At 37.6% G+C, this 14756-nt stretch overlaps 1 protein-coding gene across 6 annotated transcripts in view; it reads left to right on the forward strand.

Annotated features, from left to right (window-relative positions):
• TLN2 (talin 2) overlaps window positions 1–14756 on the forward strand; it is a 209946-nt gene that overhangs the window by 116047 nt on the left and 79143 nt on the right. For all 6 annotated transcript variants that reach the window (XR_012996198.1, XM_076348381.1, XM_076348382.1 and 3 more), the window contains 9 exons: window positions 1678–1845; window positions 3340–3634; window positions 5905–6071; window positions 7191–7319; window positions 8919–9032; window positions 10941–11054; window positions 12428–12562; window positions 13548–13676; window positions 14297–14399. Coding sequence is in view for 5 of the 6 variants with exons in the window: in XM_076348381.1 (XP_076204496.1) it covers window positions 1678–1845; window positions 3340–3634; window positions 5905–6071; window positions 7191–7319; window positions 8919–9032; window positions 10941–11054; window positions 12428–12562; window positions 13548–13676; window positions 14297–14399 (1354 nt within the window). In the remaining variant the exon portion in view is untranslated. The remainder of the gene's footprint in view (window positions 1–1677; window positions 1846–3339; window positions 3635–5904; window positions 6072–7190; window positions 7320–8918; window positions 9033–10940; window positions 11055–12427; window positions 12563–13547; window positions 13677–14296; window positions 14400–14756) is intronic.

The raw sequence follows: 14756 nt of genomic DNA on the forward strand, positions 1-14756 counted from the left end.
ACTTATTTTTAAAAACTCTGCCTATCTTCACTAAGTACACTGTGTCAGATGCAAGATTATGATTGAGTTTTCCAGGAGGACATGCGTAGTCTTAATCAATTGTTCTGAATGCCATAGGGATTTTGTGGGAAGCAGTGTATTAAAACTTGCATAGGCACAAAGACAACTTCAATCCTTGTGTTTCCTCATGTTTCACTGTCTTTGCAAACTAATGACCTATTATGCCATGTATTTATGAAGAATGTATGAATGTTTATTAATAAATAACAAGTATTTCTTCTCATTAAATGTAGTGGTTTTCACATAAGTGTTTGCTGTGTCTGTATGTATGCATGTAAACCAAAAGTTTACGCAATCTTTTGGTAAACTGAGTAGAAGAAAATTATTGTATTACAAACATAAATTCTTTAAGATTATTAATATTATCAATTATCAAATCATAATGCCTGTATGACTTAATAACAGTGTTAGCTATTAGCAGTTTAAAACCATTGTTCTTAAATGCTCTCTTAAAAGCACGTGTGGATTTTTTCACTCAATACCAAGAAAAGCTTTGCACCAGAACCAAGGGGAAGTAATTTACAGCAACAGATAGACCTCTGGAGCGCACTGTATGCAAGATGTCTGCTAATATAACTTACAGGCCACTTTAAAGACTTGATCCACTAGTAAATCTGTCTGCAAGTTTCATCAGAGTTCTCATTTGTATTCCTAGTTAGTATGTATTGCAGCCCTCTCTTTCTTGGGTAAGAGAAAGAACCTAAACATTCTGATAAGTGCTATGGAGTGTTGGAGAACGTGGGTAAGGAGAGGGATGGTTTATCATGCCTTCATATCTGAAAAGCAAAATGAAAATTAGTGTTCTTAATTTTTGAAATCCAAGATTTTCTTTCTGCTGTGAAGTTAAAATTATGCGTAAGTGTATCTGTAGTATCTTTTTACAGGAAAGCCAGGTCATATTAACAGTACAGGCATTAGGAAGACTCCATCCCATTAAAAAACTGAAGTATACGGAAGGTAGCATTTTAAGTGGGAAAATGGGAAGAAATTTTCTGACCTTTTTCATTGCAGGAATTAACACGAGTATGTTTTCATTTTGCAGTTTCAGAATTAACTAAATTATTTTTGTACGAGGGAAAATGTTCTGGAATTAAGACCTGGTTTGAGTTATATTTTGGAGCAGTAATATGTAGGGCTGTATTTACATCATGGACAAGGAAATATTGTGATTGGAAATGGCATTTTCAAAAACGGAGTGGCAGTTGTCGTTACTGTTAAGCACAATTAAATACTTGAATTTAGTATTAACTCAAGTATTGTCTGTCCTCAACAGTTTGCTCCTTGAGGTTGTCATCCTTATTGCAGATATTTATCACATGTTTAGTGGTGAACTCTAGATGTTTTTGTACTAGTAGCATATTCTCAGGAGATGAAGATAACCACATGGCAATTTGGGACATAAATTTGTTCTTATGGACTCTGAGCCAATTCAAAATTTGACAGTCCATACTTGTTCAGTCCAGTAACTTGATAATGTAAATAGAGAAATGGTTGTACTGAGAACAGAAAAAAGTTTTGATACAGGAGAATGTCTTGCCTTCAGGAGACTTGATCTTACTATAAACAAAGTATATACTTTTTTCTTCATAAGTCTGAGTTTTCCCTTTATTTTGCCAGGATGTTCTGATGAGTCTGGCCAAAGCTGTTGCAAACGCTGCTGCCATGTTAGTGCTGAAGGCCAAGAATGTAGCACAGGTCGCTGAGGATACAGTCCTGCAGAACAGGGTCATTGCTGCTGCTACACAGTGTGCACTCTCTACTTCCCAGCTTGTGGCTTGTGCGAAGGTGAGGCTAGCAGTGTTCATGCGGTGGCATGGCATCGTTTTGAGTGTATGCTTCTGTGTATTTCCAACGGTCTCAGGCAATATACTGTGTTAATATCATAGCTCTAGATTTATGTAATATTGAAGTTGTTGATTAATAAATTGTCACCCATAACAGTGGCAATCAGGAGCCCAGAGGATGTGAGGTGTTACTGTAATCTGCAGAGAAGGTTCCGCAGATAACAGAGCCCATCTGATGAATTACTAATATTGGTAAAATAAAAAAGTAAAAAATACTGGTTCAAGAAGCACAGCTTGCCTGGGGGACTATGTAAGTTTTCTAATAAAGCCTAGAATTAGGATGGGTTCACCTCATCTAAAGCTAAATAATTAAAAATTGGGATTCTTGCTGAAAATAAAATCAAGTTGGTGATCATTGGTTTTAAATATATTTGCACTAATTTACAGTAGGCCAGTCGTTTTAATAGCTCCATTGCTTTTGGCCAAGTACGGATTTTGAGTCTAAGCAAATTACAAAGGACTTGAGATCAGGCCTCAAATTCTGAAGTCTGCAATTGGAGCGTTACACCTTCTGCAGCCTTTTTTGTGTTAAAAAGAAATAAATAAAATACTCATTTAATTTAAAAAATTAAACAGTTCACATTTCCTACTTGGATGCTGCTTTTGAAGTCTGCAGTGTCATCTTTTGCAGGGAAATGGGTATTCAACTGTTGTGAAATGTCCAGAAGGTTTATATTAAAATTAATAGCCAATATTAGGTATTAAATTTTCAATATTTTCTTCTTTATTTCTCTGGCTACAAGGGCTTTTTGTAATGCATATATACGAATTTTCATTATTTGGACTTGATGTTCTTACTGCCTGTGAGTTTCTTCAATATGGCATAAGACACCCAGTGGCATCCTGTTTTCCTCATAAGATATGCACAGTTTTCCCATTGCTAAAAGCTGTCCGGATATGCTGAACAAAATGGGGGAGGGTTGTTTCTAATCTGTAGATTACAGGGTTTATTACTTGTCTTGTGGCTTCAGAAGTAGAATGTTTTTTGGCTCATGTCAAGCACTACTTTTATTTAAACAAACAAACAAAAGGCTGATATAAGAAGGCTTTACAGGACCAGTTCCAATTAAGATTTCATTTTCTTCGGAATTCCAGAGTACAGAAGTTACTCTGGAGGAGTTTGGCCCATGCCTGCCCTCCAGAACCACTGTCTAGTGTTTTCTCAGTTCAGTAGCTGCTGAAGAAACATGAAACGAGGTGGGGGCCTCCATTCTCAGAATCTGAGTTGAGATTAAATTAACGATACGCAGAGCCCAGATTCCTAATCTAGATGTCTGAAGCTACCTATTTAAATACTCACTTTCAGGGTTTTCTGTCTAGGGAAAACAGATAAGTTAAAGATTGAAAACTAATGTAGTATGTATTTCACTTGTTAGTAGTTAGGAAATTTGCAAATAAGCCTTTTCTAAATGCTTTGTGTCCTTTCCCCATGCAGGTTGTGAGTCCCACCATCAGCTCTCCAGTGTGTCAGGAACAGCTGATTGAGGCAGGGAAACTGGTAGACCGTTCAGTGGAGAACTGTGTGAGGGCTTGCCAGGCTGCCACAGATGACACTGAGTTATTGAAGCAGGTCAGTGCAGCTGCCAGCATTGTCAGCCAAGCCCTGAATGACCTCTTGCAGCATGTCCGCCAGTTTGCGAGCAGGGGAGAGCCCATTGGACGCTATGACCAGGCTACGGATACCATCATGTGTGTCACAGAGAGTATTTTCAGTTCAATGGGAGATGCTGGTAAGTTTCTCTAATGGACAGTAGCTTTCCATGGTTCAGAGATGTGCACATTTCAAATAATGCAAGTAAAAAACCTTCTCTGAAATGTACTGTGCTTCTAGGCTAATGCTGTCGTGATGGGTAGTCATTCAACCCATAATATTAAATCAGCAAAATGCACATATCTGTGTGCTAGATAGAATGACTATTCTGTGAAAACAATCAATATCACGCTAAGGGATCACTGTTGTATTTTGCCTGTTTTCTACCACTGCTTCACTTCAAGAATACTTCCCAGTGATTCATTTCATTATGCTTAGATTTTGTGGTAGGTTTTGAAACTTACTTCTGCTTTTTCATATGACGTTTCTAAAATGTGCAGCTTCTAGAATGAACCAAAACTTGAGATCCCTAACATTTAACTGATCCAACATGAATTTTTGGTAAAGAACCAGTAAATGACTTAGAATGATGAAATTTCAATAGTTATAAATGTTATGAGGTAGAATACCATGAAGGGGCAGTATCAACTTGAAATGAAGACAATTCATAGAAAGTTTAAAATGGGATCAGTTTTTGAAAGCAGTTACGGTGAATAGTATGGTTTTCGTCTTTTCTGTTGTGTTATATAAACACAAGGCCAGGAAAGTAAATATTTCAGTCACAGTTGTATTCATGTTACAGCTGATATCAACAAACTAATCTTTTCTTGTAGAGTCATCTTAGTTGTTACCTTTAAGAGGTAAAACTTTGAGATGCTTCTCTTTTTAAGGAACTGTCATTTCAGCTGTGCAGCATTCTTCTAGAGGAACATGTCCAGGGAAGTAATTAATGAAATTTTCAGTGTATTTTGACCCTAGAATCTTCTTTATGCGAAATCTGAGTGATTAAATTTTTTACAAGATGCATAGGAATGTTTACTAAACCACTTCTAATCTTCCAATTGAAAGCTGTGGAAAAAGTTTTCTAATGCTCTGTAGGTATCCTAAGGAATTTAATTACTGTAGATGTGCACGAGAAAGCATGTCAAGTTTTATGTCTAGCTGTCACTTGTCATTCAGCTTCTGTACAGAAGGATGCAGTAAAAGAGATGATCTTGGATAGCATTTATTTTCTGTTCACAGTCAAATATCTTGTTGTGCAATACTTAGTTTTTAGTAGAAGGCATTCAGATTCCGTTCGGTGTTTCCAACTTACCATTGCACTCCTGTGGTTGCAATTTTAACAGCAAAGAGACTCTGGCTTGTGACTGCTGTATTATTGCCCAAGCAGGTTCTGTTTAATTTACTAGCTTAATGCTGTAAGAAATGGCATTTAAAGGGATTTTTTCAAGCGGAATATTTGGACTGGGAGCTGAGTTAGCCATTACTGATAAAAATTTTTATTGCAAAATGGCATACTGTGGGAAATAGTTGATAACAGCTAGAAAACTTTAATTTTTTTGCCTATAGCTGACCAAAGGAGCCTGGTAAGAAGGCATTTAATTCTGAAGCCCACAAGTCACCCTTACACATGAAAAAATGCTGCTTTCATTTTCTTTCCCATGATTTTTTAAGAGCATTTGAAAAAAATGAGGCCTTAGACCCAAACATGTCTTACTTGGTTTGATAACCTAAAGAAAGCCAAAGACTTTATGGGTTCAAGACTATTATGAAAGAGTTCAAGTGTATGTTTTAGTGACCGAATGAATTTGCTCTAGAAAGGGTATGTATCCACTTCAGAAGCATTGCTGTTTCATCTCTGTGCTTCACCATGACCAGAACATAACTCCAGTATCTTAAATATACACCTTATTTTTGGCCGAAACCACCTAATTGGTGCTGAGTCTCTTCTGACAGAGTTCTTAATTTAGTTTATATTAGATGGAAGATAATTCCCGAAAAGAACTTTACCAAAAGAAGAATAGGTGAAAGATGGGTAATTTTTATTAAAGGAGTGAAATCTTGGCTGTAATTTGAAAGCAAAATTATTAGTCTTCACTGGGCCAGGAGTTTCCCTGAACTGTATATTCAAAATTACCTTAAAGTATTGATTTTTGGTTTTTGTCTTGCTATCTAGAATGCAAATACTACCTTTTTTCTTAATCTCCACTGTAGCGGTTTCCTTCATTTATGTTGCGATCCAAGATTTTGTTTATGAAGCTTCTAAGTTATGAACTATTTGTGTATCATTTTCAAGTCAAAAGAATACTTCAGCAAATGTAACTTTATTTTCATCTTGCTGAGATGACTTTTGAAACCGAAACTGAAATGCAGAGAGAAGGAAAGAAAAAATATAATTGTGTACCACAGGTGAAATGGTACGGCAGGCCAGGGTACTGGCTCAAGCCACTTCTGATCTTGTCAATGCCATGAGGTCCGATGCTGAAGCAGAAATCGACATGGACAACTCTAAGAAGCTTCTGGCTGCTGCAAAGCTCCTGGCAGATTCTACAGCCCGCATGGTTGAAGCTGCAAAGGTACCAGGAAAATGAACTAACTGTCAGCTTAAAATTGTATGGTTATACACAAAGAAGAGATGCTATGTGGGCTATTATAGATAGGATCTGGCTGATAGTAGAGACAAATTTTCTTATCCTGTAAATGTTCTGTATTTAATGACTTATCCTAGGTACATTCAGAAAAACCAATTTATTAGTCACCTGGTTTTTTTGGTTTTAAAAACTCTTCTTGCACTGCTTTGCTCACCTGTGTGCAGGGTGGTTATGACTCAAGCCATCTAGGGCATTTACCGCCAGCCATAACCACTGTGATGCAAAGTCTTGTACCAGTCTACCAATACAGATGGAACAACAAACCCATAGCAATCCCTTACAAACATCTCTTACAAAAGCCATTAACAAAACAGCTCTGCCTCTGTTTGTCTTAGGAACAGTTTCTTCCACCTGGGGAATCTTGCCTGTGCTGTTTTCCCCCAGCCCCTGTTCTCACAAGTGAGGCAAATATCTAACCTTTTCTTTCCTTTCTGTGCTGGAAACCTATTTAAATCCACTAGGGAGGAATATGTTCTTTGAATTGTTTCCCAGATCCTGTACTTAAATGATTTTTTACAGATCAGGGCCAGTCATTCTGCTAGAGCTCTAGAAGGCCCATATGCCTGCCACAGAGCATATCCTTGTCTTTCCAGTACTTCCTCAGCTTCAAATGGAGAAAACCTACTGTGTTAAATCTCAAGGTTTGGACTGCAGTTACTGAAAGGCATATTGAATTGGGAATTTTAAAACCTGTTTTTTTTTCAAAACCTACATTCATATAATCAAAGTACGTTATTACAGATCATAGTGGAAGCAGTTTACAAAGGCTTTTTTCCCAAGCATCTAAAGTAGTATATGAAGCAAATGTTCAACTCCCTTCCTCAAACTGCCTAACATATACAGTAACAACCTTGCACTAGCAATAATTTTTCTGCTTCAGTCTTGTAACATTTTAACATTCTTCTAACTTTGGTTAAGATAATATAAGAAAAATTAAGGTTGATGTAGCAGACAGTGTCTGGAGCTACAGCCTTGATATTCATCTACATTTTTTCCAGGAACCTTTACTGAGGCTCATGTTTTTTGCTCTGAAATTTTGTGCAGGGAGCTGCAGCCAATCCTGAAAATGAGGATCAACAGCAGCGTCTGAGAGAAGCAGCAGAGGGACTGCGGGTTGCTACAAATGCTGCTGCACAGAATGCTATTAAGAAGAAAATTGTCAATAGATTAGAGGTTGGAAACTAGATATTGTTGAATTTTCCGTTTACTCCGTTTTGATAATTAGTATCTGTAGATAATTTCAAGCAAGTAGGAATGCATATTTCAGGAAAAGTGCTAAGCATAGAATGATAGCACTGTAAGCTCAGTTCCAGAGTACAAGGCTTGGAATTAGAGATGCCAGCATATGATACCATAATCCTCAAAACTGAGCAATTTGTATCACTGATGTAGTAAGCTGGTGAAAGAATTTGACTCAGAAGGCATTTGATGGTGGCTTAGTCATAAAATTAGAACAGCTGAGGTTTCAAACAGCAGAGCTGAAACTACTTCATTACTGTTTTAATTTATCTGTACGATCTGTCATTTACATACAATATCTTTTGGTGGTTTTACTAGTATATCCGCCAGAGTTTCATGTAAATTTCTTTACAAGGATATGTTGTATTGCACCATATCTAATTAAACTGGAAAGTTATTCAGAGAATCAAAAGAAGCAGAAAGGAAAGTGAAAAGATACATCGTAGCTGGTAGTGCAGCCAAGGGGGAGAAAGGCAATTTACTGTGCACTAAGGATAAAATATCTCTGAAGTTGGTCTTGTAGGCAAGGTTTGATCTTCCCATTCTCAGCTAAAATGTAGGAAAGACAGATTAAAAAAAAGAAGCCTTTCATAATTCCTAGTTTCTAACTGTGGTTTTACAGTAGTCTGATTCAAGTGCAACAAGATTAGACAAACAAGGAGATCTAAGTAGGTAACTATGTTCCAGAAGTGCATTTAAATTACTGTATCTGGCTAGAACGAAAAATCAGGAGTATTTCAGGAAATAAAGGCTGATGTCTCAATTTTCTAACTGCATGCAAGAAAGCTTTATAGAAAGGACCTTTTTTGTTTTGCTGCTATAACATATACTGCCTTACAAAGGAGTGAAATGTGTAATGATGAGAATGAACTTCATGCTTGGTTGTATTTAGTTAGCCAATTAAAGGAAAGAATTATACAACATGTTGGAATACCTTGGATAAATTGTTCAATTTTTAATTTTGGAATAGGGAGAGGTTGATAATAAGACTCTTAGATATTTGAAGAAGGTCTTCTCAGTGCTTTTAAACTCAGTAATACCAGTATTTTGTACCTCTGCATCATTTTAGTACCTTTGCTTTTGCCATAGAGCAATCTTAGTAGAAGTTGTTGGCTCCCTTGAGTCTTTGGTCAGAGGTGTTAATGTAGCAGTGTGAAGCACTGTATGTACTTTGCCTGTTTTCTCTGGTCTTCTTTGTAAGGAGCTAATTGATTAGACCATTTCTGCTCTCTGTAATTGACTTCTTTTGGTCATATTGCAACCTAAGCTATGAAGGAGTAAGAGCTTAGAATCCTTCTAGTTCCACCTTTTTCTTTATTGGCAAGTTAGAGGTGGATAATAGTGTTCAGCTCATTTTCATCTTGAGAGAAGAGCAATACTGAGTTTCCTTAAGGCAAATCAAATTAATCAAGGAATATAATGTATTAATCTGTCAAAGTTGTTACTGTCAAAGTTACCTATAATATGTATTTCATCCTCTGAATTACTCAAGATTTTTTCCACTGATTTAATTCTGTTTCTTTTTCTCCAAAGATTGCAGCTAAACAAGCTGCAGCTGCTGCTACTCAGACTATTGCAGCTTCTCAGAATGCAGCTGTTTCAAATAAGAACACAGCAGCCCACCAGCAACTTGTGCAGAGCTGTAAGGTAAACATATCACAACCCACTGATAATAACTCTTGAACTCTGCTTTATGGGGAACTGAAGATCACCTTCTATAATAATACTGTTGCAACCTCAAAAGAAGATTTAAAAAGAAAACCACAACCAAAACCACCACCACACACATTCATCTGTATGGATTCTGGAGAACCCTCATTTATTGTATTATCCATAGTTTGCATGCATTACTGTGTGGAGAGCTTTGAAAAGCGGAGCTATGCACTTGCCTGTTACAAATACCCCTGCAAACACCTTTCTAGAAAGGATGGACAGGCTTATACACCTCAGCATGTATCTGTTGAGTAACAACAAATTCACCTGAAGTGCTTTAAGTAAAAATTTTGCTGCAAATCAGTCAGCAGTACTGTACATGCAGAGCTATGCTAGAAGCACTGTGTGGAGGGGTCTGGTTGCTCAGAAATTTGTACACTGGCAAGAAGTCTTGGCCATGCGTTCAGCACATGAATGTGCTTTTCAGTAGGTGAGTAGCTCTATGATCATCAAAACAGGCTGTTGAATGATACATGCAGTGAAATGGGACTGAGGTCTGCTATGGAATAAAGGTAATGTTTGAATTTTCCACAACGAAGGATGGAGTAGCAATAGTGATTTATACTATAATGGAGTGAAATCCTTATTTAATGTATGGGTTAAATAATTAGTTATATAACTAATTATATATTATATAACAACACTGATCCTGCTATTCTGATGTTCAGCCTACAAGCAACTGGGGCCTTAAATGTCACTGTAAAAAATAAGTTATAGACCTTACTGTGGGGTTAGCATGATTCCTAGCTTGAAGTTAAAGCTGCCAAGACCACAGATTTCAAGGTATGCCTGAAGTCAAGCACATTTTTATAGTTCTAAGCTAGAATTCCAAGTCTAATGGGAAGCTGTTCTCTCTTGTGTTTAAGCTACATTTGGCAGCTTAATTTCTAGCTCTGACTAATGTTGCTTCAGGGTTTTTAAAGAAACTGCATATAAACAAAAAATTGAAAAAGACAATAGAATGCAAAAGGGTTTTCTTCTGGATGGAAGAGCAGTTATGTGGGGAACAAGAACAAAACCATTAAAGAAGGCATCGTTAAAAGCCATGCTAACATTCAGTAATTATTTCTTGTCACAGTGGTATTCCTAAGTAATGTTGGAATTAAATAAAGTAGCTCAAGTACATCTCAAGATTGTGTTGTAGGCAGCTGCTATTTCAGTATGAATTTAAAAAAAAAAAACTGAATCACTGTATTGTTTACAGTTCATTCTAATTTGATCTTGATGATGATTTACTAGATAGAGAAGATCTGATACCTACTCTTTTACTTTTTTTGGGGGGAAAAAAATTAGTATTGCACTGTTGAAGTGTTACTGTGAAATGGATGGACAAGGAGCATGAATCGGGGCAGTCCAGGAATAAAGTTTTAGCAATACGCACTTCAGAATGCTGCAGCCATACTATAAAGTTTGCATTGTTAGAAGTCAAGAAAAAGTAGGCTGAGGTGCTTGTGTGTAAAAGGCAATGTTAATCTGAAAGCAAGACATTCTGTTGAATAATCTGTCACCTCCACTGCTGGTATTTGAACATGCAAAGGAAGTAATTCAAAGTACTTTGTGTACATAATTTTGCAGAAAAATCTTAGATTGTCTTGTAGGATCTTTAAACTAATGAGTACCTTGAATAAAGATTTCTTAAAAGTAGAATGTCTCGGAAAAATCTTATCGTGTATTAATTTAGTTCCACGGACTCCTAAACAAATTCTGTGAAGGCACAAGAGTATTGTACCTGTGAATACTACAGGTTGTCTTTAAGGCGGGTGGGGAGAGGGCTTGCTTTAGTGTCAGAAGGTTTGGAGTTTTTATTTATCTACTAAAAGCTTCTCCCTTTGTTTATTGTAGAATGTTGCAGACCACATTCCTCAGTTGGTGCAGGGTGTAAGAGGAAGTCAAGCTCAGGCAGAAGACCTCAGTGCCCAGCTTGCTCTAATAAATTCCAGCCAGAACTTCCTTCAGGTGAAGTGAATCAATCACTGTAGTAGATTCCATCAGAGCAAAAAGCGTATTTTAGTGCTGTATGTTTTTATTTGTGATAAATAAGCAGTAAACTGTTAAGAACCATGTAAAGAAGTTCATCACTGACTGTGAGCCGCAGCTAAGGAGAATTTAGTTCCTCAGGTCAGATGGCTGAAATATGTTGAATCTGTGGAGAGTGAAAACTGCCAAAATCGAGGATAAAAGTAACAAGAAAACTAAAGTGTATGGAGAAGAAACATTCATTGCTGTGGCATTTGCCTCCTGGGAAAGAGTTTAAAGAACAAGATGGAGAGAATTTAGCATCTTTCTAAGCAGAGGTCTGAATTTGTGAGATGCTGTTGTCATCTTTCTTAGTGAAAGTAAAGTTAGTGTAGCAGCAACAAGCTCCAGAATTCTTCACAAATAAAAGGGAATATTACCATTTTTCTTAGATACTAGCCTGCATATGTAATGGATCTTGATTGAAGTTTTGAACAAAACACAAAATTTGACTCTGTGCTTCTTCCAAAACATCTTAACAAAAAAAAAAAAAGATAAAATATTGAGCATTGATAACAAAACTATTGGGTTTATTGTTGACATTACAAGAAACAAACAGAAGAAACCAATTCTCTGTGTAATGGCATGATCATTACTTGGCACCAGTTAGTCCTGCCTTAAATGTGGAATGGAAATGAACCCTTTCATTGGTTGCTGTTAGCAGGTTCTTTATGGTCCCATGTAGGCAGAAGTATCGCAAACAGTGCACTTGCTCTATTTGAGTATTTTGCTATATGATTTCCTCTGGAGTCATTAAAATGATTCATCTCCCCTCTGGCTGTATGTGTGTACCATGGTGATGGTGAGAATCAGCAAAGTATTTTAATTGTATTAGCAGCAAACCCTGTGAAGAGTCATTGCTTGAATTATAGTTTTCAGTTTATAGAATTTTGGTGGAAACATTGAGACAAATTTGCCATCTGTGCCACCTGGACTTACTCATACCACATGGGTGCTGAATGGCAAAACCGCACACTTAAATATTTTTAAGTAGTCTGCATGAGTACTCAAAGGCCTCAGGCAGACGTTGGTACCAGTGAATCAGTCATTGTACTAGTAAAGCACAAATGAGTCCTGCTGCAGAGGACACTGCAATGTGGAATTATGACAGGGTGCACCATATGAATAAAAGGCTGGGATCTAGAAGGTGCATGGTTAAGGAGCAGGGAAGTGCATGAAATGGTCATTGCAGAAGATCTAGAAACCTCATGAGTGTGTGAATGGAGGAACCAGTTTGTTTATTGAACCCTAAGCCTTCTTTAAAGAAAATGAGCAAGTAAACCCAGTTGTGTTCACTGCTCTTCTTTGAACAGCCTGGAAGTAAAATGGTGGCATCTGCTAAAGCTGCAGTCCCCACTGTGACTGATCAAGCAGCAGCAATGCAGCTAAGTCAGTGTGCGAAGAATCTTGCTACCAGCTTAGCTGAGCTACGAACCGCCTCCCAGAAGGTAGGTAAATACTAGTTTTAATCAGCTAAAGCAAGATGTCTTGGATGGTGGTCACAGGCTCACTCCTGCTTGGCCCACTGTGTCTCCCCAAGCAAGCTCATGCTCTGGCAGCGTTCACTTCTCAGTATTGCTTTTTGTGCACAGTTTGCTCAGGCTCCTAGGTGGCTTCTGTGTCATAACAGAAAGGGGAGGGAGAAGTGGCAAGAAAACTGAAAAGCTTGTGCTACACTTTCCATATCAGAAAGACAGGAGGAGGGTATACACAGAGCAGCACATCAAAGCTCTGAGCTGCTGTTACATCTGAAGGAGAGCGGGGAAAGGGGAGCATATCTCATGCACTTGCCAAGCTGGGGAGAACCCAGATACAGCACTGCTGTGGTCAATGTTGTGATTGTGAACTGGAGCTATCACCATTAAAATTCAGGGAAGCAGAGGCTATCTGTGTTTCACGCACAGATTTCTAAACTATGTATGGGTTTTAAGGAAAAAAAAAAAAAAAGTATCTGTGGAAAGTCTGCTCTTTTTTTGTGTCTACAGTAAGGCCCAAAACCAGGATTGTAGCATATAGGTGGCTACACCCGAGCTAACGTTAAAATTTCCAGCTCAGGTACTGATGATTGTGGGCTGCCATATCAGAGGGTTCAGTGTGACTCAAGTCACGAAGCAGTTAGGCTATTTGTCAAAGGTGAAGTCCAGACTGCAGCAGTTATTTTCTCAGTACCTGGACTGCCTAGTGTGAAGGTATGTGTACACAAGATAAGTGCATCTCATTCCCCTGGTGGCTTTTAACAGTGTTATTCTATTCACAAGCTAAGAATATTGTGCAGGAGTTTGGAATCCATGATGTGTAACACTTAGTGCCCACAATGGCCTCTAAAGTCATGAGAGCAATAATTTGGGAGGGGGAGATTATATCTGAAGCATTTACTATTTCTGATAGTGGCTTACAGTTGCTAACAGTGATATTGATCTGATTTCTGAATAGGCTCATGAAGCATGTGGCCCAATGGAAATCGATTCTGCTTTGAATACCGTCCAGACACTCAAAAATGAACTGCAAGATGCGAAGATGGCAGCGGTGGATGGACAGTTAAAACCTCTCCCAGGAGAAACTGTAATTGAGGAAGGATGTTCTTCATTTAAAAACAAACAAACAAAGTTAGCTGTTAAAAATTTTAAGTATTAGAGGCAAAACAAGTTGTGAGACTTTGGATAATGATGACACTGATAGGATCTTGCACTAATTCTCTTAAAAAGAGTATATATTCCTACTATACCAGAAGCAGAATTACTCATAGGACTGTAAGGCCTCCTTCTCTATTGTACAAATTACAATTTAGTAGCAGCAATGTTTCGGTCTTTTCTTGTCAAAAAGAATTTCTTTTCAATAGTGACAAAGATGAGAATTCAATAGTGCTAAGACTACCAGTCCTGGTAGGCTTAGAAAGTGAAATGTTTTATTTGGCAAAAACCCCCTTCTCCTCAGATGAAGGTATTGATTTCCATTGCTAATTATAAAATAGTTCTGTTGTTCATATTATCAAATATGTTAATTTATTTCACCCTGGACAGGGAAAACATGCTAATCAGGTTTCAGAGAAACTGTGTGCGTGTTCGGTAGCTGAGGTAAAAGCTTGGTTTTTGTGGAGTGAGGAATTTTTTTAATACTGTTTAAAAATTAAGTGTTTTAGTTGAGCTTAAACAAAGAATTTTGTCCTTTGCAATTTTTCACAGCTTGAGAAATGCGCTCAGGACCTGGGAAGTACATCCAAAGCAGTCGGTTCATCAATGGCCCAGTTGCTAACTTGTGCTGCTCAAGGCAACGAGCACTACACAGGTAGCGTTTTATTCATAATGTCTCTGCGAAACCTCTGCTTTCCATAAAATACTTCATAGAAGGTTTTCTTATCACAGACTACTTAAATCAAGGAATTGCTCACTTTTTTTATGCTGATAGTGAATCGTGGCAAGTTACTGGGAATTGCTAGTGTAAATAATGTGCTTCATAAAAGAATAGTGTTGCAATTTGCTGTGTGTCTGTATATAATCAGAATAGATTGAGACATCTGTTGTTATTGTAAATATATGCCATAAACTCTGTGAAGGACAGAATTAAAATGTAATGCAATTTAAAGGTCAGTGTCACTGGAAATGTTGCTATGTCCTTTCAGAAGGTTAAAAGGGTCTTTGGATA

This window comes from Aptenodytes patagonicus, chromosome 10, assembly GCF_965638725.1.
Source record: "Aptenodytes patagonicus chromosome 10, bAptPat1.pri.cur, whole genome shotgun sequence".
Lineage (NCBI taxonomy): Eukaryota > Metazoa > Chordata > Aves > Sphenisciformes > Spheniscidae > Aptenodytes > Aptenodytes patagonicus.